Source organism: Canis lupus, chromosome 25, assembly GCF_011100685.1.
Source record: "Canis lupus familiaris isolate Mischka breed German Shepherd chromosome 25, alternate assembly UU_Cfam_GSD_1.0, whole genome shotgun sequence".
Classification (NCBI taxonomy): Eukaryota; Metazoa; Chordata; class Mammalia; order Carnivora; family Canidae; genus Canis; species Canis lupus.
In genome coordinates this window covers 11,114,562-11,139,766 of record NC_049246.1, presented here as the reverse complement: position 1 = coordinate 11,139,766, position 25,205 = coordinate 11,114,562, and the positions used below count along the sequence as shown (strand labels likewise).

General features: G+C 38.1%; 1 protein-coding gene across 1 annotated transcript; it reads left to right on the top strand.

Annotated features, from left to right (window-relative positions):
• Positions 1 to 873: 873 nt before the first annotated feature.
• On the top strand, positions 874 to 17,681 carry LOC477325 (proteasome maturation protein). The gene is made up of 6 exons (XM_038573379.1): positions 874 to 1,028; positions 3,877 to 3,974; positions 5,955 to 6,015; positions 9,337 to 9,438; positions 12,949 to 13,042; positions 16,872 to 17,681. Exons 1-6 carry the CDS (start codon positions 1,026 to 1,028, stop codon positions 16,937 to 16,939), a joined length of 426 nt encoding a protein of 141 aa, XP_038429307.1. The 5' UTR covers positions 874 to 1,025; the 3' UTR covers positions 16,940 to 17,681.
• The last annotated feature ends 7,524 nt before the right edge of the window (positions 17,682 to 25,205 follow it).

Sequence of the window (25,205 nt, the reverse complement as noted above, 5' to 3'; positions counted from 1 at the left end):
ATCTTACTTAACTTTAGCCACACAGACCTCCTTTCCCACTTTTTTTTTTTACCTAAGCAAATTTGCCAGTAATCTTCTTTCATATATTCTATCTCAAATGACCTCAGTCTATGCTTTCACTATCAGCCCAAGGATTCCTTAAGTTACCTCCATTATATGGTGAAAACGAGTCCATTTTATCACATTTTATTTGGAAGGCAACACAGTATAATGTGGACAATGAATTATGGGGTCTTGGGCATATTTAACCTCTTTTGTCTTGCTGCCTGACCGTAAAATTGAGACAACAGTAGTACCTACTTCATAAGATGATCGAAGGGATTAAAGGATAGTTCACGTAAAGCACTTAGGATTGTGTTGCTGTACACAAGAGCCCAATATGCGTGGGTAATTATCACCTGTCCTCCATTCCATGCCCCCCTCCTCCCCACCGCAACAGCTCCACTGCTCCTCCAGCCCAGGAACCACATCGGCCTGTCATTGCTGCATTCTTAGCCTGGGCACAGGGCTCTGGACATAGCAGGCCTTCGACATATTTATTTAAAAAAATAAACTGGCAGAGCTTCGTGCTCTACTTCTGCCTTACTAGCTGAGAGACTGTGAAGTATGCTTCGTTTACCCTCACGAAAAATGCAGTATCTACCTCAAGGAGGTTTTGTAGTAAATAACGGGATACACCCACCAAAGCACATGGCACACCTTCAAATACGGTACCAACGGCAGATGTTTGTTATTAATCAGGCGGAGGTCGGCGTCCTCCCTCCCCTCCGGCACGTCTCGTCCCGACCCCAACCTCCTTCCAGCCCACACCCTTACTGCGCCCTTGGCCCCCGGTCCCTCGGGACTCGAGGCGTGGGAGCTCCGGCCCCGCGCGGCTCCCTCCCCGCGCCCCGCGCCCTCCTTCCTTCCTCGCCCGGACGGACGCACTTCCGGCGGATGTGGGGGGGCAACCCCGGAAACGGAAGTGAGCGGCGGGGCCGGCTGACGGTAATAGGGCCGAGCGGCTGTTCACAGAGCAAGTGAAGATGGTGAGTGAGAGACCCTGGGCGACCCGTGTTCCGGGCGGGCTCGGGACCCTGGCCCGGGAGGAATGGACCGCCTACCCCTAGCTCGTCCCGGGGTAGCGGCGGCGGCGGGAGGATGAGGTCGGCCTCGGGCGCCATGATCTGTCGAGTCACGGGGTTAGGGGGTTTCGTGGCTTGTGGCCCGAGCAGGGCTGCCCGGCGCGGCTCCCGCGACTAGCGCTTGGGCTTCGTTCCCTTCACTTGTCTCTCTCGATTTGCGCCGTCTGATCCCCAAGCTCCGCAGCACGCCGCTACCCGCTTCCCCGTAGGTGGCACCGAGCTGGCCAGGACAAAGGCGAAAGCGCAGCGTTGTTCTGAGGTGCGGCGCTGCTGGCTGTCCTTCGCAGGAGGTTGCGAACCTCGGGGGCCCAGAGCCCTCGAACCCTCGAACTCCTCACTCACCCCTGACCTCGGAACTGCTTTGCTAACAAATCCGACTGTAAAGCCGCCTTTTTAACTCCCACGTTTACACACATTTTGGGGGAACTTGTAGTATGCCAGAAGTTGGAGAGGGGGAAAATCAGATGCTACTCCCTGTTTGTCAGTGTTTTTAAGTGCATCCCTCCCTCCCCCTTTCTCTCTTTTTAACTTAAAAGTTGTGATGCTTGGGAAAGACTCCTGAACGGCCGTGGCCCCTGACTCTGATATGAGGCCATCTAACTCTAGAAAGCCTCTAGAGGTGGTAGTGCTGATTTTTGGGAAGAGGTTTTATAAGCACTGAGGTCTAACTAGCGAGACTTAAAACTTTTCAGAGATTTGTTTTCCTCTGCTGGTTTAATAGAAGCATCAGGTACCAATCCTGACATTTTACAGAAGGAAATTAGGAGAAATAACGGTGAAGCCCAGAAATCAGAATTCTCCTTTTCTTTGTGCATAGAAGAAACTTTTTTTCTGTTACTTTATAATAAAGCAGTCTGGGAGGAGGAGAATGTTGATGTGGGGAAGTACTAGGAGATGCATTTGGAAAGGTACAGTCCTGTAACTCTAGACCTGGAAAGAGTTCAGGTACCTGGAAGGATGAGTAAAGGGGGCCAGAGAGATTGTATGCCTTGATCATAGTCGTATGGTAGGTTAGAAGCAGGCCACCCTAGATTCCAGATTCTTTTCTGGATCAACCTTGACTTCTGTGTAGGGGAACCTGTTTTGTAGGTTCTTGAGTTTCAGGTTAATGACGTTGGACTTTATTTTTCAAGACATTGATGAGTCCGTAAATGGTTTTTTAACAGTTTGGTGAGGGAGATTATATGTTTTAGGAAAACCTTGATATGCAAAATTGTAAAATGGAAAAGTCTAGACACAGCAAGACCCAGTCAAGTGCTGTAAAAGTTATCTAGGTGTGAGATCCCGAAGTAGAGTGGTAGATTGAAGAAACCCTGAAAAGATTAAACCCTGAAAAGTCTAGACACAGCAAGACCGAGTCAAGTGCTGTAAAAGTTATCTAGGTGTGAGATCCTGAAGTAGTGGTAGATTGAAGAAACCCTGAAAAGATTAAAGATTAAAAGAAACCCTGAAAAGTACCTGACCTAATAAAATACAGATATATTAAGAAATCAATTTATTTATTTATTTATTTATTTATTTATTTATTTATTTATGATAGGCACACACAGAGAGAGAGAGAGAGAGAGAGAGGCAGAGACACAGGCAGAGGGAGAAGCAGGCTCCATGCACCGGGAGCCCGACGTGGGATTCAATCCCAGGTCTCCAGGATCGCGCCCTGGGCCAAAGGCAGGCGCTAAACCGCTGTGCCACCCAGGGATCCCAAGAAATCAATTTAAGTGTTGGTTTCTCAGAATAGTTTCCTCAAGAGTAGTGTAAGGGTGGATACCAAACTACCAAACTTTATGTTTTTCTGCAGAATTAAGGGATATTGTACTTGAACAAATGATTACAAATTAGCTTTTGTGTTTTAATCTGTTGTAACATTTATTGCATTTTATTTGCTTATTTATCTTCATTAGACTAAACCCTGAGAGGTAGATGTGTGTCTTCAGCATCTACCAGCATAGTAGATGTTTAATAAATATTTGGTAATTAAATGTTTTATAGTAGAGATGTGTAGGGTGATAATACACTAGTGCCAGATATACTGTGAGTCTTTGTTTTTGTTCTGCTATGATGATTAATCATCATAGGGAGTACCTTGTTATAGAAACCAAATACTTTCTGAATGTCCTTTTTTTTTTTTTTTTTTTTAAGCTTCTTTCCCATATTCTTCTAGCTGTTCTGTTCATTCTTAATCCCATTTCCTTATTCTTCCTTAAGGGATAGTATTCCCCAGGATTGTGTCTTCAACTTTTTTCATTTTGTGCTAATCATTACAACCTAAAGGGAGGGATCTTTCCAATGAAAGTAAATCTGATCATGCCATAACCTTCAGAGGCTATCAGTCTCAGAATAAAACCTGAATTTCTTTGCATTTTAAGCCTTTTTGTTTTTTTCATTTTGCCAACCTTTCCTTTGCCTCACTGAGACCTCTAGTTAGCTGGTCATGTCAAACTACTTGTAGCTTGTTCATTTATATCTTTGTACCTTTAACCGTGTTTTTTTTTCTTGGATTGCCTTTCAACATGACAATATTCAGCGATCGACTCAGGAATGCTTCCTACTCCCAAATTTGATATTATTTAGTGTACCATGTATAATTAGTCTATCATAATGCTAAGGCTCATCATAATTGTCTAGACTGTGGGCTCTTTGAGGGCAGAGACGGCTTTATTTTTTTGTCTAATGTTTAAACAGTGTTTTTTATATAGATGTTTAGTGTGTTTAGTGTGTTTAGTATTTAATAGTGTTTTTATTTGTGTTGTAGAATGCCAGAGGACTTGGATCTCAGCTGAAGGACAGTATTCCAGTTACTGAACTTTCAGCAAGTGGACCTTTTGAACAGCATGATCTTCTTCGAAAAGGGTATATGGGAGAATTGTGACTTTGAGTTGGTTATAATAAAATATTTCTGTGAATTCTTTTTCACAATATTTAAAAAATGTTTTGATAGGCCATAAATATATATTTAATTTGGGACACAGCAAGTAACATACCTTAGACTGAGGGAGGATGGGAGTGGATATTTTCTATAATGGAAGATATGTCTTAGCAGTAGTGGGGTTCCAGGAATAGGACATCCTTCTAGGAGGTGTTAGCTAGTAGCATGATTTGGTAGGCTTCTTTTTACTACTGCTAACTTGGAGAGCCATTTGTTTCCTTATCTTATTGACTACTGGAGTAACTCTCTGGGAGACAGTAGAACGCAGCAGTTAAGAGCACACTCAGGAGTAGGCTGCCTGGGTTTTGATCCTGGCTCTGCTTTTACTAGATATATGACTTTGGTCAGGTTACTTAATTCCTCTACGTCTCAATGTCTGTATCTGTGAAATGGAGCTGTTAATAGTGTAAATCTTATTTTGAGAAATAAGTGAGTTAATACACGAAAAATACTTACAATAAATAGTACCTGACATTGAAAAGCTCTCAGTAAGTGTTAGCTACTGTTACTTTACTTTTCTAGCTTCAGTACCAGTTGTACCCCTTCCTTGGTTTCCTCCATGTTTCTATATATTGAGGTCTCAATTTCTGGTACTTCTTCTTGGCAAGTGGCTTTTCTGCTTAATCAGATAAGGGTAGTGCCTACCCCTGTAAACATCTGTTTTGAATTTTTGAATTTTATATGTAACTTTAAGTACTTTGGTCTCACTTTAATAAAATGTCATTCTAATATTGGTGTCTAGGGACAGACATAATGCCTCATTATTGTCTTTCCATTTTCTAGTGAAAGATACAGTTTATAGTCTTTGGAATTGGAGATATAATTTGATTTATGGTATAGTATAATCAAATTTGTAAAGCTAGTCAGGTTCTGGTGATTTGTTATTTATTTATCTTTTTCTAAACAAAATGCTCCTTTTTCTTCCCAGGTAGACTTTTAGATTGCTGTAAACAGAACCATTTTCTTTTTTTTTTTTTTCAGAACCATTTTCAGATTCTGCTTTTCTGCTTTTAGGATAATATTCTGTACAAAGATAATATTCAATAAATGATTATTGCAGGATTTCTGTGGTTCCTCTCAGCTCTCCAATCTTATTTTGGCAATAAGGATAGTCCTCTTTATATATTTAGAGTGATAAAGATCAGTGGTCTGGTTCTAGCAATGTATGACCTTATATAGTAGCTGTTCAGTAAATGTCAAACCTGTTGTTCAGCATGTGTTTATTAAAGGTATATTGAATATGTATAGACCTGAACAGAAGAGGCATAGATTTTTTTTTTAAGATTTATTTATTATTTATTTATTTTTATTTTATGAGAGCGAGAGGGTGGATGTGCGAGTAGGAGATGGGGGGGGAGAGTATCCTCAAGTCAGCTCCTTACTGAGTGCAGAGCCTGATGTGGGGCTCGATACCCAGATGCAGAGGTCCATGGACCTGAGCCAGAACCAAGAGTTGGACATTTAATCGACTGAGCCATCCAGGTGCCCCTAGATTTTTTCTATATAATACAGGAAGCATGTCCTCAAATAATAGTAGTTTTAAACATACTTTATTAAATTTTTTCTAGATATAGGGTATCATTTAATACTTTTTTTTGAAGGGTTCACCCTAATGAATTGACCACTAGTATCTATAATCGGTCCATTTTAAAAGTTACCATATATAGTAAATTTGAACCTTTCTTTAGTGTTACATAATGCATTATGTTATAATTCATAGTTATATGAATTTTGATACATATGTCAATTGCTGCAACCATTTCCCCAATCAGGATACAGAAGTGTCATTGTTCCTAAAAGCTTCCTTGTGCCATTCCCTTATAGTTACACCTATTGATGGATGCAATTTTGAGCTTTAGGTATTGAGTGGTTTATAATCTCCCTTTTAAATTTTTTTTTTCCAGTCTGCCTTGTGTGAAAAATGAACTTTTGCCCAGTCATCCTCTTGAATTATCAGAAAAAAATGTAAGTACATTACCCATGTTTTTATTTTTATCCTCTCCTAGAAGTATACTTTTAGTAATACTTAATGTGATTTCATTTATTAAGATAATTTTGATGTTGAGCATTTGACTGTGAAGAATACAAGGACTTATTTTCAATATCCTTGTAGAGTAGGCTTTGAATTATCATTATAAGCTTCCCTAAAGCTCCTTTTCTACACTTTTCTTTTGTCTTTTTTATGGACTTTTTTTTCTTTTAATTTTAACTAGACTCCACTCCTAGCATAGGGCTTGAACTCAAAACCCTGAGATTAAGAGTCACATGCTCTAACAACTCTTAGCCAGGTCCTCCTTTATGGACATTTCTAAAGGCCAGTCTCCTTTTTCATTCCTCTCATAATACTTCCTCATTTGATGAGCCTGTTTTCTTTTATATCTGCCCTCTGCCGTGTTAGCTGTTGACCTCCAAGTCCATATCTCTAGCCTTGACCTCTTTCTCAAGCTCTGCATTTCCCAAGTTACTGAGGGACATATCTTCTTGGTAGGCACAGTAGGTACACAGATAAATGTGACATAATCCACAACCTGGAGGGGCTGAAAATTTAATGGGAGGACAAGCTGTGGATAGGTACTTATAAAATGCTATAGAGGACCTATGCAACCACCTGTGCATAGGGCTAGTGGAAGGCTTTGTAGAGGAACAGACATTTGAATTGTTTCAGATCAGTATTAACTAGATTGATAGGGAAGGGTCACCCCCAAAGAGAGTATATAGCCTATACGTAGGAGAAGATCCCTCCCAAAGAGGGTATAGCCTGTGTACATGCTATAAATACAACTTAAAGAGTTTCTAAATACATTCAGAGCAAGAAGAAAAAGGTATCTTACTGCTTCAGGAAGATGGTGCAGTGTTGTTATTGATAAGTTGGGGCTCAAATTAAGGGAGATTATAGTCTCACTTTTCCAATTATTAGCCTGGCCATTAGATTTGGAATATTGGTTCAGTTCTGAGCAATACATGTTAAAGAGAAACTGACAAATCTGAGTGAGACTGACCCAAATGGTGAAGAGTTTAAAAATTGCATAAATCATTTGAGACTCCGTTTACATCAGCTGCTTCTCTGTAGTCTCCTTAATCACTTCACCAGCCAATGGCAGTCTCTCAAAATTCTGTGGCTTATTATCTATTGTAAGTCCTGTAGTGTGGGTTGTATAATTGAACTATATAGATTTAGATTCTTTTTTTTTTTTTTAAGATTTTATTTATTTATTCATGAGAGACACACACAGAATGAGAGAGAGACAGAGACAGAGACACAGGCAGAGGGAGAAGCAGGCTCCATGCAGGGAGCCCGATGTGGGACTTGATCCTGGGTCTCCAGGATCATGCCCTGGGCTGAAGGTGGCATTAAACCGCTGAGCCACCCGGGCTGCCCTAGATTTAGATTCTTGACACCATACTTAGTAGCTAAGTGAATTTGGGCAAGTTCCTTAATCTCTCTTTAAGTCTTAGTTTCCTCATTTGTGAAATGGAGTTAGTAATAGCCCATACCTTGCATATGCTGGCTTATAGTAGCTCTCCATGATTGGGAGCTGTAGTGGTGATGGTGATGGAAGATGACCATCATTATTTATACCAGTGGTTCTCAACTAGAGATGATTTTACCTCTTCCAGGGGACATTTGGCAATGTCTGATTGTCACAAGTGGTATTGGGAGAGAAGGGTCTTTGGTACTGGCATTAATTGGATGGAGGCCAGCGATGCTGCTAAATGTCCTACAATATATAGGACAGTACTCATCCACCACCACAATTATGTAGTCCAAGGTGTCAGTACTGCCAAGGGTTGAGAAGCCCTGGTCTAGTTGTAATATCTTCCCAACTAGATTATATAACCTCCTCCATAGTAGACTGCTTTCTGGTATATTACCACAGAGCTTAATTGTAATTTTGCATGTGGTCGTTAATAATTTATGTGTTGATTGATAATTCCAGTTTGACATCATATTATAAGGTAGATATATATATTCATCAAAGTTTATAAAATTGAATTTTTTATGTAACTTTATGAGGATAATTCAATATTTATTTATTATTATTTTTTAAGATTTTATTTATTTATTAATGAGAGACACACAGAGAGAGTGAGAGAGAGAGAGAGAGAGAGAGAAAAGCAGGCTCCATGCAGGGAGCCTGATGTGGGACTTGATCCTGGGACCCCAGGATCACACCCTGAGCCAAAGGCAGACGCACAACCGCTGAGCCACCTAGGCATCCCATAATTCAATATTTAAAGGAAACCCTTCAATAAGAATTTCAGATTATATATATCCATAATAAAATATTGCATATTTTCCCTAAGAACCGTTTGTTAAAATTTTATACTCAACCTAAGTAATTGAAAATCATATTGTTTCGTATCTTACCTCAGACTTAGTGTATATGGGCCCAGGTCATGTCTAAACTGAGCACTAATCTCTCATGTTTTTGATTGAACCCCCCCTCCCGCCCTGACCTAAAATCTTATCAAGAGATTGTAGTTTAATAAAAAATGATCACAAAAGTCACTTTACCTTACTATAATTAATGTTAACTCAGACAGACCTTTGTAGCAGTCTGCAAATCCTATCCACTACCCATTTTGGGAAACTGTATGATTAGAATTCATGGGTCAAATTGATTCATTGTGCCTGAATTACATTAAATTGCAGTAAAAGTTTTTTAGAAGTAATATTAGTGTTTAGTAAAAGTATGATTCTAGAAAAAACAGCTTATTAAGACCCACAAACTGGGCAGGTATTAGAGTTTTGGGTCCCCCTGCCACCTGGTGAACCTCTTATCCCAAAAAGTGGAGTTTAAACATTGTAGCTTAATTAACAGGGTGGTATAATGAGTTTGACTATTTTTTTTATGAAGTCTTTTGAATTAATATACTTTCATATTTAGAAATTCACTATTTTTATCACTTGTATATAGCTTTCTGGATCTCATTTTATTTATGTCTTTTCTTTGTTTTATCAGTTTTGTGGTAATTTTAATCCAAAACACTAAAATATTTTGTAAATGTACTTTTGCAATGTGAAAAACATTTCTTAATTTAGCAGTTTTGTAAATCCAATTTTAGGTGTTAATTTCACGTTGGGGAAGTACAACTGTGTGCCTGATAAAACAAAGACATATATATTCTAAAATTTATTGAAGAAATTAATAAAAGTACTTTGTTTTTATTTCAGTTATGTATACTAAAATTCTTTAAGTGTTGTTGTGTTACATATGTATCAGTGCTGTTTTGAAAGCAGAATGTTGAGTGTAACATTTGAAATTATATTGTTTGCCTTTGTAGTTCCAGCTCAACCAAGATAAAATGAATTTTTCTACACTAAGAAACATCCAGGGTCTGTTTGCTCCACTAAAATTACAAATGGAATTCAAGGCAGTGCAGCAGGTGAGCTTATGGATGTCAGTTATGATATGTTCCACATGTGGGTTGCTATGAGTTAGAAGGAGTCTTCTGCAGTACCTAAAGCCTTACCTTCTCTTCTCCTCCATAGCCTATTCTACTTTGTCCCTTTTCAGGGTATGACCTGGATTCCTACTTTAAAGAGAAAAAAGAAGGCCTTAAGTGGTAAACTTCAAATTATGAGCTTAGTGCCAAAGCTTATCTGTATCTACTTTCATGTTTTTCTGTCTTTAGGGGGTTACATTGAAATACCTCTAGGAATATTCAGGTTGTGGTATGTTTGTATATAGGCAGTTTGTATATAGCTATGTATACCTGTTGCTCAGGAAAAGATCTTCAGAAATGTCCTTGAAGGTGTTTAAGAACTGTCCTCGACCTGTGCTCTAGATTCTATCATATCACACTATGTCAGGGAGTAAGATCTTTTCATGGATCCTTTCTATAACCGATATCTTCATCCTCTCTCTGCACTTGGACAGACTCAGCAGTGTTTACATACATTCTAACTTTTTTTGTCTTTTAAAACAAAAATTGTGTCAGTCTCTTTATTGTACCTTCTTTACAAGTGTGCTTTTGCAGGTTGAGTGTCTTAAAGTTGCCTCCATTTGCTATATGCCCCTTTACCTTCTATTCATTCAACCCACTGTTCTCTGGCTCTCATCACACCAGTGAAACTGCTCCTGAACAGTGTGGTTATCTGTATGTATGCCTTCCTTTTGTTTGATCTCCCTGTGGTGTGTAACACCAGTAACTCCTTTTTTCCTTGGCTTTTAGAATACCACACTTTCCTGTTATCTCCCTGTTTCTGAGACCTTATTCTCAAGTGTTTGTGTATAGGTTCCTTTTGCTTTTTTCATAACTTTGAAATACCAGTTTTGTAGGTCCCATTTCCAGTCCTCATCCTGTTATTTCCTGTTTATTCCTATAACTTTTGGTATCATTTGTATGTTGATGACTTCCAAGTTTTAATTGTCATGAGCTGTAAACCTGTAGACTTCTTCAGTTGGACACTGTGAAGTTCCACAGGCACTTCACATTTCACCTTTGTAAGCACAGGGTAACTCATTATTCCTCACATACTCCGCATCCTGTGTGAATAGGTTGCTTCCTAAGGGCAGAGATTGGAACATGCATGAGCCTTGGTTGTCTCACACCGCACCTCATCTGTACCTCCACCATCTAGTCAATTACATGTTTTCACCAGTGCTACTACATTGGTTTTGATCACCTACTATGCAACGTCCAGATCACTAATGCCGAGCTTTGTTGCCCTCTGATCCATTGTACGTGTTCTAGCCACAGGAACCTTTGTAAAATACAGATTTGATCATACCTCTCTCCTTACTTTGCCCTCAAATTAAAACTCAACTCTGTAACATGGCTGTTTATGAATTGACCTCTCCTTCTTCTCCACCATACTTCATAGCCTCCTAAAACTGCTTGCATATCCCGGCTGAGTTTTTTCTCACCTTTTGGCTTTTGCGCGTGTTCTTCCTACTACTGTGTCTTTTTCAGTAAATTCTATTAATACCCTCAACTGTATTGTCTAAGTCCTCCTGGAATCTATGTCAGAACTTTTTCTAAGGATCAAGCTCTAAAAGAGCATGTGTGGCTCTTAAGTCAGAATAACCTGGATGTGAATCTTGGTTCCACCATCTACTAATCTTAAGAACTTACAAGTTAGAGACCTTTCTGAGCCTCAGATCATTTGTTTGTTTTTAATGTGAAATGGAGTTAACCGTAACAACAGTGTAGGGTTATTAGGGTTATTCTGAAGATTAAATGAAATAATGTGTTTGGCACAGAATCGTTAGCTTCCCTTTTATTTTCCTCCCCACATTCCAGCTACATATGGCTCATATTTCAGGCCTAGTTTTAATCCCGTGTAATTCACACATCCTTGCCCGGGATTCTGCCTCCTCCCTTGTCCCTGTGCTGTTGCAGCTCTTGCTTTTGGGTGTGTAACAGCTGCCTGCTCATCACTGTTCATCACGGGTGCTTTCACAGTACCTACCAGGTACCTACCAGGTATCTACCAGGCCCCGTGCTCTCTGGTTTAACTTATAAGCTCTGTTTTTGTTTCTTCCACTCCTCCTTACTTTCTTTTTAAAGGAAAAAAAAATATATATGTGTGTGTATAATACATATGTATATATTTTATATAATTTTTGACAACTTGGAGAAATTTTTTCATCCTAAACTCTATAGGCCATTACTAATTAAAAATATTATTAGTCTAGATATTTTTCTTGGTGGAAATTATTCTAACAGCATCCTTAGATTTCAAAGTTATGATAACTTTAAAATACTAGTATCCTGTAGTTATTGACTAGCTATTACTCTTAGCATTCTTTTGTCAGTATCCAAAATAACCTGCGTTGTTTCTGATTATCATTGCTAGACAACTAACAGAGAACACAGAAACTGAAAATTTGGTTTGGCTGTATGAAAGTTTATTGAATACTAAATATATGCCAACGACTATACTATATACATACTTCACACCACACCATCCTGTTTGTTTGAGAGGAAGGTGATACTCTCTTGTTTCACAGACCAGGAAAATGAGAGTGAGAAGATCAGGTAACTTAAACAGCCATAGTATTGTTAAGTAGTAAAACAGTTTGACTCCCGGTCTCTGACTCCACAACCCATGCTTGCTCCACTACATACTTATATACCAGTCTGTGGTATATATATTTAATACTTAAAAAAGGTAGATACTACTAGTTCAGAATGGTTTGTGTAGGAACACCTGGTTGGCTCAGCGGCTGAGTGTCTGCTTTCGGCTCAGAGCATGATCCCAAGGTTCTGGGATCGAGTCTCACGTTGGGCTCCCTGCACGGAGCCTGCTTCTCCCTCTGCCTGTGTCTCTGCCTCTCTCTCTGTCTCACACAAATAAATAAATGAAATATTAGAAAAAAAAAAGAATGGTATTGTGTATTTTGAAGGCCCTACAAGTGACTTTGGTCTTTCTTTCTGGTTACCAGTACTGTTTGAAATGGTCATAACTTAAGCATTTACGATGAGCAATACAAAACAACATAACAAAGTGAAGTAAACAGTTTACTAAGTAGAATAATGCTCTTATTGAGTTGGAATATCTTCAGGAATTTGATCATCCCACCTTTATTAGGAACTAGATATGACATTAGGCTCTGAGATTTTTGCATTTCATCATATGTATTGATGTGGTATGCCTGGGAGCAGAAGCAAAGCCCCCAAATATGTACAAAGCTGATGGGATTATTATGTGTTAATAAAAGCCATACTTTTCAGTGTCTTTATATATTTTGAATAAAGCTTCGAGGAATTTTAAAGTTTGGTTTGGGTCTAAAATAGGAACTGGTGTTTTTTTCCACTGGTTATTATCGTTTTATTTAGTTTTGTGAATTTTACAAATAAAGAATAAAGAGCATGAAATTAGATTATGTATTGGTTTCTTTTTTCCCCCTTGGTTTTCACTAATCTTACCCTTTCATATTTTTCCTGAAGGTTCAGCGTCTTCCATTTCTTCCAAGCTCAAACCTTTCATTGGATATTTTAAGGGGTAATGATGAGACTATTGGATTTGAAGATATTCTTAATGGTGAGTGTCATTCAGCACCTTTTTATGGAGACCTAATAATGAAAAGGCAACAGAAGCAAACAAAACCGACAGCATCCTCATCCTTATGGAGTTTATAGCTCATTGGGTTTACTTGTGTTTATTGCAGTAAGACAAAATTTAATCATAACAACTGTTGTTTAACTGATTTTAAAGGTGGAAGTTAGTTATGGAATTCTGAGGTGATAGTCACTCAGTAAAGGATGGTCCTTCCCATTTCACGTCCTGTGGTTATAGTCTAAGATATGAATAAGTCTAAGGTGTGAATCTAATAGAGTATATAAGGGTAGCTTAAACAGCAGTTGTTGTTTCAGTATTCAAAATATTTGTGGGATATGACTAGTTTTTTTAAATGACTAGGAAAAAAAAGTTTTCTTAAAAAAAAAAAAAAAAAAAAAGCTCCCACCCCTGAAGAAATTTTGTGATTCTATAGGTAGTGACTAGAAAAGAAGAATCTGTAATTTTTAATAAAATTCCTTGGATACTTTTATTATGTATGAGATAAATAACTTTTAAGTAAGAACAATACATGCAGCAGCCTCTATTTTTTCTGATCTGAGAAAGATAAACAAATAGAATTCTGTTTAGCATTGCTTCTGCTCATTATGCCCCAGCAGTTTAGGAGAAACAGAAAAACCCAACAGGATTAAATTCTATTAGTTTTGCTTGGCTGCTGATGTCTGGTAAGGAAAAGCTATGGACACAACAGAAGTCTAGTGAGCCTCCCCTTTGAGAATCTTCCCTGAGGGAGTTTTTTCAATGCAAGAAAATCTGGAATTCTAAACTTTTTATGTTGCACTTATACCTCGTTGTAAATGAGCGAAGTGATAGTTCATGTGTCTTTATTTTTATCTTTATGTTAGTTACAAAAATACATTTATTTAAAAATCAACTCCTGCTTTTTTGTAAAGAAAATGAGTGGTGCTTGTTAAGCATTTACTCAGTCAAGTATTTATTATGTGTCCGGCACTGGGCAAGCTCTGAATATACAGCAGTGAAAAAGCTTTTCTACGTGGGGTGATAAACAGATAAAAGCAAACATAAAATTACAAATTGTGATAAATTCTAGGAATAAAAAGGGAGTGATACAGTTTGTTGTTGAGTGGGAGAGACAGGCACTTCTGGGAATATGACATAACTTGATTGCTAAAAGATGTGTGAATTAGTTAAAAGTAGACGGGATCCCTGGGTGGCGCAGAGGTTTGGCGCCTGCCTTTGGCCCAGGGCGTGATCCTGGAGACCCGGGATCGAGTCCCACATCGGGCTCCCGGTGCATGGAGCCTGCTTCTCCCTCTGCCTGTGTCTCTGCGCCTCTCTCTCTGTGACTATCATAAATAAATAAAAATTAAAAAAAAAAAAAAAAAGTAGAGGGAAGGGATCCCTGGGTGGCGCAGCGGTTTGGCGCCTGCCTTTGGCCCAGGGCGCGATCCTGGAGACCCGGGATCGAATCCCACGTCGGGCTCCTGGTGCATGGAGCCTGCTTCTCCCTCTGCCTATGTCTCTGCCTCTCTCTCTCTCTCTCTCTGTGTGACTATCATAAAAAAAAAAAAAAAAGGAGAGGGAAGAATATTTTAGGCAGAAGAAGCAATATGTTGGGGAGTTTAACCTGAGAGACAGCTGAAGAACTCTGAAGGGGTTTTAAGAGGTTTTCTTTACTTTTTTTTTTTTCTTTTAGAAGATTTTATTTGTTTATTCATGAAAGACACACACACACACAGAGAGAGAGAGAGAGGCAGAGACATAGGCAGAGAGAGAAGCAGGCTCCATGCAGGGAAGCCCGATGTGGTACTTGATCCCGGGACTCCAGGATCACGCCCTGAGCTGAAGGCAGATGCTTAACTGTTGAGCCACCCCGGCATCCCTAAGAGGTTTTCTTAATCTATAAGCTAAGAGGTTAGCTTGCTGTGGTTTTATGGACCCCGGCAGAAGACACGACTCCAAGAGTCAAAGAACAGTTGATTACCCACAGCAGTAGAGGGGCTGGAGTATCAGCTTTCCTGTTGGTTTCCTGAACCCTAGCTCTCACAGAGCAGCAAGAAGAAGGTCAGATGATGCCACATATATAGTTTGAGGAACACCCCCTCCCCCCCCCGCCCCGATCAGGACATCTGAATCTTCTATAATAGTAAAGAAGCCTTCCTGTTCTGTGCTCTAGAAGAGTCATGATCTTGGTCTTAGGCTGTTCACTTTAGAAACAGCTTTGGAAAGAGAGTCTAGAACAAAGGCAGGCAGTGTATCCAAGACTTACAGAATTGTAAAAGACTTATATAGAGAATTGTCTCCCAACACACATGAGTGTGTTAAGAAGGCCCATGTGGCTACAGGGTTTTGAGTTAAGAGTTGGAAGTGATACGGTTTTCCTTCTCATCAGGGAAGTACTTGGTCAAGAAAAATCTGTGCATTTTACAAGGAAGGGAAGGGACTGAGGAGGGCAATAGTAAAATCAAAACTAGACTTTCAGTGCTAAAAGAGATCTTCTGTTTACTCCAGTTACCTCACTCTAAGGTGGTTAAACAGACTGATGGAGAGAGAGGCTTAGTCCTCCCTCTTGGTCTCACAGGAAGGTAGCGGCAGAGCAGAATCATAAAGGCCATTGCCTTGCTGATGTGGTGTGTGTTTTTCTGGTATAAGTGACTTATTTAATAAGCATGTACTTTATTAAAGTTAGAGCTTAAAGCAGAGTTTAAAAGGTATATATAAAAGTTATATAAATTAAAAAAAAAGTTATATAAATTAATATATTCTTTGTTTAACGATTTAAAACATGACAGCTGAAGCTCAAGCCCTCCATGATTATCCTCAAACCCATTTCTCTCCCTTATTCTTCAGTTACTTGCTTTTTACATTTATTGTATTTCCTTTCAAACTTTTTTTCTGTGTGTCTTTATACTGAGTCAGAAATTTGGCATTGCTTAGTGGTTTGTTTTTTTAAAAAACACAACTGGGATACTATGTATATCTTACAGTATGTGTGATACATCAGTGCATTTATTGCTGGATGCTTTTTTCACTTTTTTAAAATTTAATTTAATTTTTGAGTATCTGTGTACGTGTGGATGGCTATTTTTACAAACTGATTTTACGGTTCATTGTTTTTTTTTATTTTTTTTAATTTTTTATTTTGGTTCATTGGTTTTTTAATCCTATTTGAGGAATAGAGGGCAGAAATGGAAAAAGGCTTTAGCTTACTATTAGCAGTAATTTTAAAAAGCTATTCTAAAAAAAAAGCTATTCTATGTGTATTGTACAGTTAAAATAAGACTTGTCTATTTGCTATCTAAAAATAAGATAGTAAAGATTTTAAAGATTTTCTTGGTCTCAAATTCTGATTTATGTTTGTGTATGTAACAGCACAAAGTAGAAATAAAATGTTTTTGTAAACTAGATTAAGAGACTGCTCAATCTTTTAATTAGAAATTGTTTCCTAGAGTCATCTGGGAAGCTTACTGGAAAACTTGAATTTTGAAAAAGGAGAACTTTTTCAATCTGTTGTCTTTTTTTTTTTTTTTCCCAGTCAACTGTATTGAGATATAGTTGACATACAATAGAATGTACTCATTTTAAGTGTACAGTTCTGTGAATGTTAGCAAATGTGTACTACTGTGTAATATCCCCCCAGTCAAGGTATTTATCACCCTATAAAGCTTCCTTGAACCCTTTGTAGTCAGTTCCCCACCTTTGGCCTCAGGCAGCCACCAGTCTGTTTTCTGTCACTTTTAGTTTTGCTTGTTCTAGATTTTTATGTTAGTGGAATAATTGATTTTATCTTTTTTTGAGAATCTTTAATATGTTTGTTTTTGTTTGTTTTCAGACCCGTCACAAAGTGAACTAATGGGAGAACCACACTTGATGGTGGAATATAAACTTGGTTTACTGTAATCTGTTGTGCTGTTCATGAAAATAGAGGGGCTGCATGTTGTTTATAGTCATCTTTTTACTATAATTTGATGTATACAACATTAAAAGTACTGACACATGAGAATTTTTGCCTAAATAGTATTTGTGATCATTTGAAATGATTTAGTCTTTGGTTTATGGCCATGTGACAGTTGAAGCACTAAAGGAAGATGATTTTAAAACTCCCAATTTATATGAAAACAATAGCCTTCTATATGTCTTTCAAAAATTGTTGTTAATGAGTATTTTAAAATTGTACAGGTTTCAATCCAGCCTGTTTTCTGGGTATCCCATAAATTTAATTTTGATTACCATTATCAGCATTTGAGTCTACAACCTTCATAGTAGCATCTCAGAATAAATATCTGTAATTGATTTCAGTGGTAACACTTCAAATTAAGTACAGAGTAGGGTATTTATATTTTACCTTGTTTCACTATAGCCTGTTGATACTTATAAGAAAAATACTGGGTTTATTGATGCTATTTTAGAATTGTAGCTATTTGATTCTTTCAATTTGAAAAGTATAAGTTCAAAGGTTTTGATTTTGGTCTTGTCTTTAAAATGAAAAATCAACCAGCATATGTTGATTACCTTGTTGTAATGGATAGATTTATATATCACAAGATGATTAAATAGAAATAAATTACAATATTCATGTACACACACTATGTATCCCTGAACAGATTCCATAATTATTTAAAAATAAATCTTCATTATAGTTGTTCTTTCTTATGTTCCTTATGAACTTGGTATACAAAAATTCATGAATTTTAGATTTAATCAGTAAATGGGTCATCTTTCACTAATTAAAAAATATTTTTTGATTATCAATTTTTCAGGAACATCTTAATTGGTTAGGTCACTGATTTGCAACTGAAGGCTTTATTGCTTCTCCCCTTTTAGGGGCCAGGGAGGAGGGCATCTAATAATATGTAGAGATGTTTTTGGTTTTCACAACTTTGAGGAAGGGCTGCTACTAGCATCTAGTAGAGGACAGAGATGCTGAAAAATTCCTACAACAGAAAAGACAGAGTAACAAAAATACTAAAGGAATATAATTTTTAAAACTCATAATTTATGTTGAAACAGCCTTCTATGTCAAAGTTATTACTGAATATTGTAAAACTGTTTACATTCAGAGTTTGCTCCCTGCAACCAAAAATCATTTGATTTAAAATCTCAGTAGTGGAACGCTTGGGTGGCTCAGTGGTTGAATGTCTGCTTTTGGCTCAGGGCATGATCCCAGGGTCCTGGGATCAAGTCCCACATCGGGCTCCCCACATGGAGCCTGCTTCTCCCTCTGCCTGTGTCTCTGCCTCTCTCTCTGTGTCTCTCATGAATAAATAAATAAAATCTTTAATAAAATAAAAAGTAGTGTCAAGGATGACAAACTTTGAAATAAAACCATATGACACATTTTTAAAAATTACTGTTGAGATTAAGTTGAAAACATTTTTGCCATTATAGTATTTGCCAAATCGTTTTACACTTAGGTTATGAAAAAAAACAGAGAAATAATGAAGGTTTGCTAATTGCTTCTAGATATAGTCTCTTTCAACTAATTAAGAAAACAGGAAATTTCTTGTGACCATAGTTCTAAGAATATTTCATACCCTTCCTGACCAGTAGAGGGTACTGTGAAATTAATAAGCATGATTTAATTGGAAAAGCAGATGCTTTAAACAGAAATTGGTAATTGTGATTAATACTTTCTGAAGGTCTTTGCTTCCTCTCTTCCTCTTTTAACTTCTTTGTATTTATACTAGTGATCCTCATTGCTAGATTCACAAATCACCTGGGAATCTTGTGAAAAAATTTTGGTATTGGATCTGAATCTCAGAAATTCCAAAAGGACTGGTCTGGGGTGGATCCCAGGAAGTGTACTTTTGAAAAGCTCTCCAGCTTTGAGAACCTTTGTTTTGTCTTTGCTTGCTTTTGCCCGAGTATTAGCAAAAGTCATTAGCATCACTTAGTTCTGGCCTGTATCTGTGCTGCATAGTTTGCTGTTTCTTAATCTCTGCAGTCTTTAGTGTGTGCTTGAAGTTGGCATTATTTGGATTTCTTCATAAGACTCGGTTGCAGATATGTCTGAGTTGCTTGCCTAGGTGTCAAACTAGGCATTTTTCCTTCAGATGCTGTGGCCTTATTGAAGAATTAGTTTAGTATTTTCCTTGTTTCTGTTTGCTTTTGAAAATAGCTTTGGGTTCAAGAGGAACTTTGTAGGTTGGTGGCTGATTAAAATATATTTTATTAAAATTAAAATGATAAAATTCACAATAAAGGATAGAAACATCCTTGTGTAGAAACATACCAAATGAGGGTGCAGTCTAATTCTATATTAAGCCTTTTGGTAGGTATGAGAATAAAGGAATTTGTGGATTTTATTGTCTGGAAGTGCTGAGGGATTGGCAAAAAAGTAAGCACATATTTGACACACACACCATGGGGTGGCTTTTGCTATAAACAACACCGTTTCACTCTTACCCTCAATACAAAATATAACTGAAAGGCTTACCATTTTTCATAATTTTGTCCTTTGCAATGAGTGTTATCCCTCTTTCAGGAGTACATATAAATATAACCCAGAGCTCCTCTGTACTTTGTTATTCTTTTGAGTGTAGACATTCAAAAATATAAAAGATCTGAACAAGTAGATTATTTTTGAAAAACAGACTGTTTATGATCTTCCACTAAAATTTATAATTGGTTTAATTTTTTTAAATCAAATACATAGAATCTAAGTATATATTAACTAAGTTTGACTTGCTTTTCAGTAAAGCAAAACCAAAAGTGATGTGACACTTCATGGGATTTCTTATTTAGCTCATGATTTCAAAACAGATTACTTCATGTACAATAAATGCTTACATAAGAACTTATACTTTTAGTTTGTTATATTGTAGACCCTTAAGTCATATTAAAGAATAAGAAATAAGCATTCATTGGTTTTTAAATCAAATTTCATCAGGGATTGTTTAGTTTCCTGATTGAAAAAGTAAAGGACTTTTTAACATGTTTTTTTTCTTTTAAAAATAAATCAAGTCTTGAAAATTTAGTTTGCTTCCAGATCTCAGATTTATTTCTGGAGTCAGTAGACGTGCCTTGTCAGTTGTACTTTGTCTTTTTGCTTCTCTTCAGTGTCTTGACCTAGTGGAGACAGGAAGAAGCTATATTGTTCATCTCTGTGACCAAATAGAGGTCACAGAGGATATGGCTTTGGGTCAGTAAAAGACCAGGCTGAATGCTGCTGCAGTTTTGCCTGGGCTTTTTTACTTTTGGAGAGTGGATTGATTTTAACCCATGACCTAAACCACCATTTTTATTTGTTTTCTGTGTTATATAGAAATCATACAAAACGTAAGTTATGTTTTCACCAACTTTTTATTTTGAAAACGTTCAAACTTAGAGAAAAACTGAACAAACGATTTAGAAACACCCAACATAACATAACCTTCACGTAGATTCACCAATTATCAGATTGCTTCATTTTCTCCTGGGTAGATTCAGGACGAATTTTGGCAAGAAGTCTACAAATATAGTGATATGTACTTAACTGCATCACATCAGGAGCCGTAAAATATTAGGTTGTCTCATTTATTGGTGTTGCTAAGTGTGATCTCTTGGTTAACAGGTGGCAGCTGCCAGAATTCTCCATTGTAAGAGTATAGCTTTCCTTTTGTAATTAATCTGTGAAGTAGTAATTTGAGACCTCATGTATGTCTTGTTCCCCAAGAACCCTTCGTCCAGGGATTTTTTTTTTAAATGTATTTATTCATGAGAGACAGAGAGAGAGAGAGAGAATGGGGCAGAGACACAGGCAGAGGGAGAAGCAGGCTCCACACAGGGAGCCTGATGTGGGGACTCGATCCCGGGTCTCCAGGATCAGGCCCTGGACTGAAGGTAGTGCTAAACCGCTGAGCCACCTGGGCTGCCCAGCCTAATCTTTTTTGTTGTTGTTGTTTTGTTTTGTTTTTTTAAGATTCTATTTATTTTAGAGAGAGAGGGTTAAAAAAACTTTAGCAGACTCCATGCTCAGCACGGGCCCCATGAGGGCTCGATCTCAGGACCCCAAGATCATGACCTGAGCTGAAACCAAGTTGGACACCTAACCAACTATGCCACCCAGGTGCCCCTAAACCTAACCATTTTAGTGAATAGATAGACCTTTAATTTGAAAAGAGAATTACATGGTGGTTAAAGTACTAGATTTAAATTTTAGCATTCCTAATGTTATTTCACAGAGTATTGAATATACTTACAGTACTTTAGTTGTCATAGTCACCATAAACAGTTATCAAAGAAGTTATGACCAAAGAAATATGTTAGTCATAGGCTGAACGCTGCTGAACTTAATACTACTGATGTCTTGCCTGATCATGTGAGAAAGTCACAAGATCCAGAAAGGTTAGGGCGGCCATGGCCTTGCTCTGTTATGTGCCTTGCCTTCCAAGTAGTATATTAGCAGTATATTAGAGAAATTGAGAAGATAAAAGGACCTGGTAAAGCACAAGAAATGGTGTATTCTTCTTTTTAAACTGTTTATTATGGAAATTTTCAAATATCCAAAGGTAGGTAGAAAAATACAGTATAATCTCATAGTCCTATCATCTAGCTTCCATAATATACTTATGCCCAGTCTAATTTCATCTAAGTTTTTCATTAATTTTCCCCCTCAATATTATCTTGAAAAACTTAAGACATCATTTCTGTGCTGAAATATTTCAGTTTATAATGCTGACCATAACCACAATATTACTATATCTAAGTGAATGATAATTCCTTGTAATTGAATGTCCAGTCAGTATTCAAATTCCTGAAGGTTCAATGAATGTAAGAATTTTTTTTTTTTTGCAGCTGTTTTGTTTGAATCAGGATCCAAGTAACTCACATTATGATTGGTTTTTGTGCCATTTGTCTTTTTTTTTTTTTTTAAAGATTTTATTTATTTATTAGAGAGTGCACACAAGTGTAGGGTAGTGGGAGAAGGAGAAGCAGGCTCCTCGCTGAGCAGGGATTCCCATGCAGGACTTGATCCTAAGATCCTAAGATCATGACCTGAGCCAAAGACATTTAACCGACTGAGTTGCCCAGGTACCTGTACCATTTGTCTCTATTTATGGGTTCTATTTCCATCTCTTGTTTTTTCTTGCTATTTGTTAAAGAAACAAAGTTCTGTAGAATTTCTCACAGATTAGATTTTGCTGTTTGCATCTTTGTAATGTAGTTTCACATGTTCTCACCTACATTTTCTATAAATTGCTAGTTGAATCTACAAATTTGATCATGTTTAGGTTTATTATTTTTGAAAAGATCACTTCATAGCTGGTGTGTTGTCTCAAAAAGATACCTAATGCTTAATGGGCTCTCATTTTCTTTCCTTTTTTTTTTTTTAAAGATTTATTTATTTATGATAGACATAGAGAGAGAGAGGCAGAGACACAGGAGGAGGGAGAAGCAGGCTCCATGCTGGGAGCCCGACGCGGGACTCGATCCCGGGACTCCAGGATCGCGCCCTGGACCAAAGGCAGGCGCTAAACCGCTGAGCCACCCAGGGATCCCCGATGGGCTCTCATTTTCTATTATAAGTGGCCACTGATGCATTAATACATATCTTTATTAGGGGTTGCAAAATGGCAATTCTAAATCTGTCATTCCCTCTTCACTTTTTTAGCTAAAATATTTCCTTAGAAGGAAACTTAATACAATCTACAATTTGGTTACATCCAGGAGTAGAGTTGATATAGGACAGACGAGGAAAATAACGGTTTGTTTTTAGCCATTTTGAAAATAAGGTGATTCTTCTGTTTGTTTCTTAAATATTCCATGACAGGGTTTAGCTTTGGGGAAAGATAGGCAAGGTTAGCTTTATTTCACATTCCATTGCCCTTTATTTCATCTTCCACTTTGTAGAATTCATTTGTCTGATTTTGGCTGTCTGGCATCCATTCACACTTTCTGATCTCTCTGAGTTCCTGAGGTGAATCACCTTTCCTCATTGTGTGTTGTCTTGGGGGAAGATCGTGCATGCCTCCCTCTCTAGACTTCTAAGAGGGCATGCCTCACTGCTCCTTGTTCCCTTGTGGGCCAGGTATGTGTCCTGAGTAAGCCAATCAGACTTCTTTCCTGGACCTGGACTCCAGTTCACAAGGGCTTGATGAAGACAGGTGAGTCATCATCACTGGCAGAAGCAATGCCCTTTGTGCTGCATGATTATTGCTGCTTTATCTCTGTGGCTGCCTTTGGCTAACGATTGTCTTCTTACCTATTCTTTGGTTTTTATTGAAGCTGTGAGCCTCTACTAGCATCCCAGTAAATCCAGTGTGTTTAAGACAAGCAATACAGGGATCCCTGGGTGGCGCAGCGGTTTAGCGCCTGCCTTTGGAGTCATGGAGCCTGCTTCTCCCTCTGCCTGTGTCTCTGCCTCTCTCTCTCTCTCTCTGTGTGACTATCATAAATAAATAAAAAAAAATGACAAGCAGTACATTTTGTTGCTTCCAGTCAGGATCTCTGAATGCTGCCGTAATTGGCATCAGATAGTTGGTGTTATGGGGAACACATGGCCAGAAAATTGTGGAAGTAGAAATTAGTTATCTGATTGAGATAGATTAGGCAGTGGCTCTAGGTAGTAAATCTAGCTGTTTTCGGCTGGCAGTTGTGAAATAGCTATCCTGTCTGGTCACATGAAATCATATGCCCAATTTACAGCAAGGTTCTGGACAACACAATGTGAAAAAATCAGGATTGTGGAGTGGTTGCTTCTGGGTGTATTGGAGAGTTTAAAGTAAGTAAGTAACAATTTCAAATCCACAAACCAACCTACAGAATCCTGAAGAATGCCATTTCTTCCAGGTGTAATACTTAGCAAAAACAAATCTTGAGTCTCCAGAATTGGCACAGCTGTTGAATTCACTGCCTTACAGGATCTAATGTATGAAAATCGGAGCACTGATAGGACCCTGAGAATTAAGTGAGAATATGATTGAGGAAGGAAGCAACTTCTTCACTTAGAAGGAGGATGTTTCTTTCTTTCCTTTTTTTTTTTTTTTTTTTAAGATTTTATTTATTTATTCATGAGAGAGAGAGGCAGAGACACAGGCAGAGGGAGAAGCAGGGTCCATGCAGGGAGCCCAACTTGGGATTCAATCCTGGGTCCCCAGGATCAGGCCCTGGGCTGAAGGCGGCGCTAAACCGCCGAGCCACCCAGGCTGCCCAGATGTGTCTTTCCTAAGACATTTTTCACTTGAGGGGGTCCGTTTACCAGAAAAAACTAATTACTCTTTTGCCACTGCACTCTATTCCCAAACCCATGGCTAGTGTTAAGACTCCAGCATGCCCTCTGGAGGCCAAATCCAAAGAAATCTAGCTTGTAGGAAGAATTTAGGGACTGCTAATTTATATCTTCAAGAATTTCAGGAACACGTGAAAGAATGGATTTTGAATGTGCTTTTCAAATATCAGTATGATTCCCTTATACAAGGTAATTCTAGATACATTTAATTCAAAAAGATGGATGTGTGTGTGTTTTTAAGATTTTATTTATTTATTTATTTATTTATTTATTTATTTATTTATTTATTTTTTAAGATTTTATTTATTTATTCATGAGAGACACACAGAGAGAGAGGCAGAGACATAGGCAGAGGGAGAAGCAGGCTCCCTGCAGGGATTCCAATGTGGGACTATCCCCAGACTCCAGAATCACGCCCTGAGCCAAAGGCAGACACTCAACCACTGAGCCACCCAGGCACCCCAGTGGATGTGATTTTAATAGTTTGCAAAATTGGATTCAACACAGGCCCACACTAAATGAAGCTGAGATGCTAGAGGTCCTTAGTATTGTGTAAAGCCGTGATTCTCGGGGATCCGTGGGTGGCTCAGCGGTTTAGCGCCTGCCTTTGACCCAGGGTGTGATCCTGGAGTCCCGGCATCGAGTCCCGGCATCGAGTCCCGCATCAGGCTCCCTGCATGGAGCCTGCTTCTCCCTCTGCCTGTGTCTCTCCCTCTCTCTCTCTATGTCTATCATGAATAAATAAAAAATCTTAAAAAAAAAAAGGCCGTGATTCTCAAACTTTTTCTGTGCATCAGGATTATGAGAGGGCTTTTAAAAACACAGACTGCAGGGCCTCACCCCTAGAATTTGTGATTCAGGAGGTTGGAGTTTAAGTCTGAGAATTTGCATTTCTAATAAGTTCTTAGGTGATGGTGATGCTACTAATCCAGGGACCACACTGAGAACAGCTGGTAT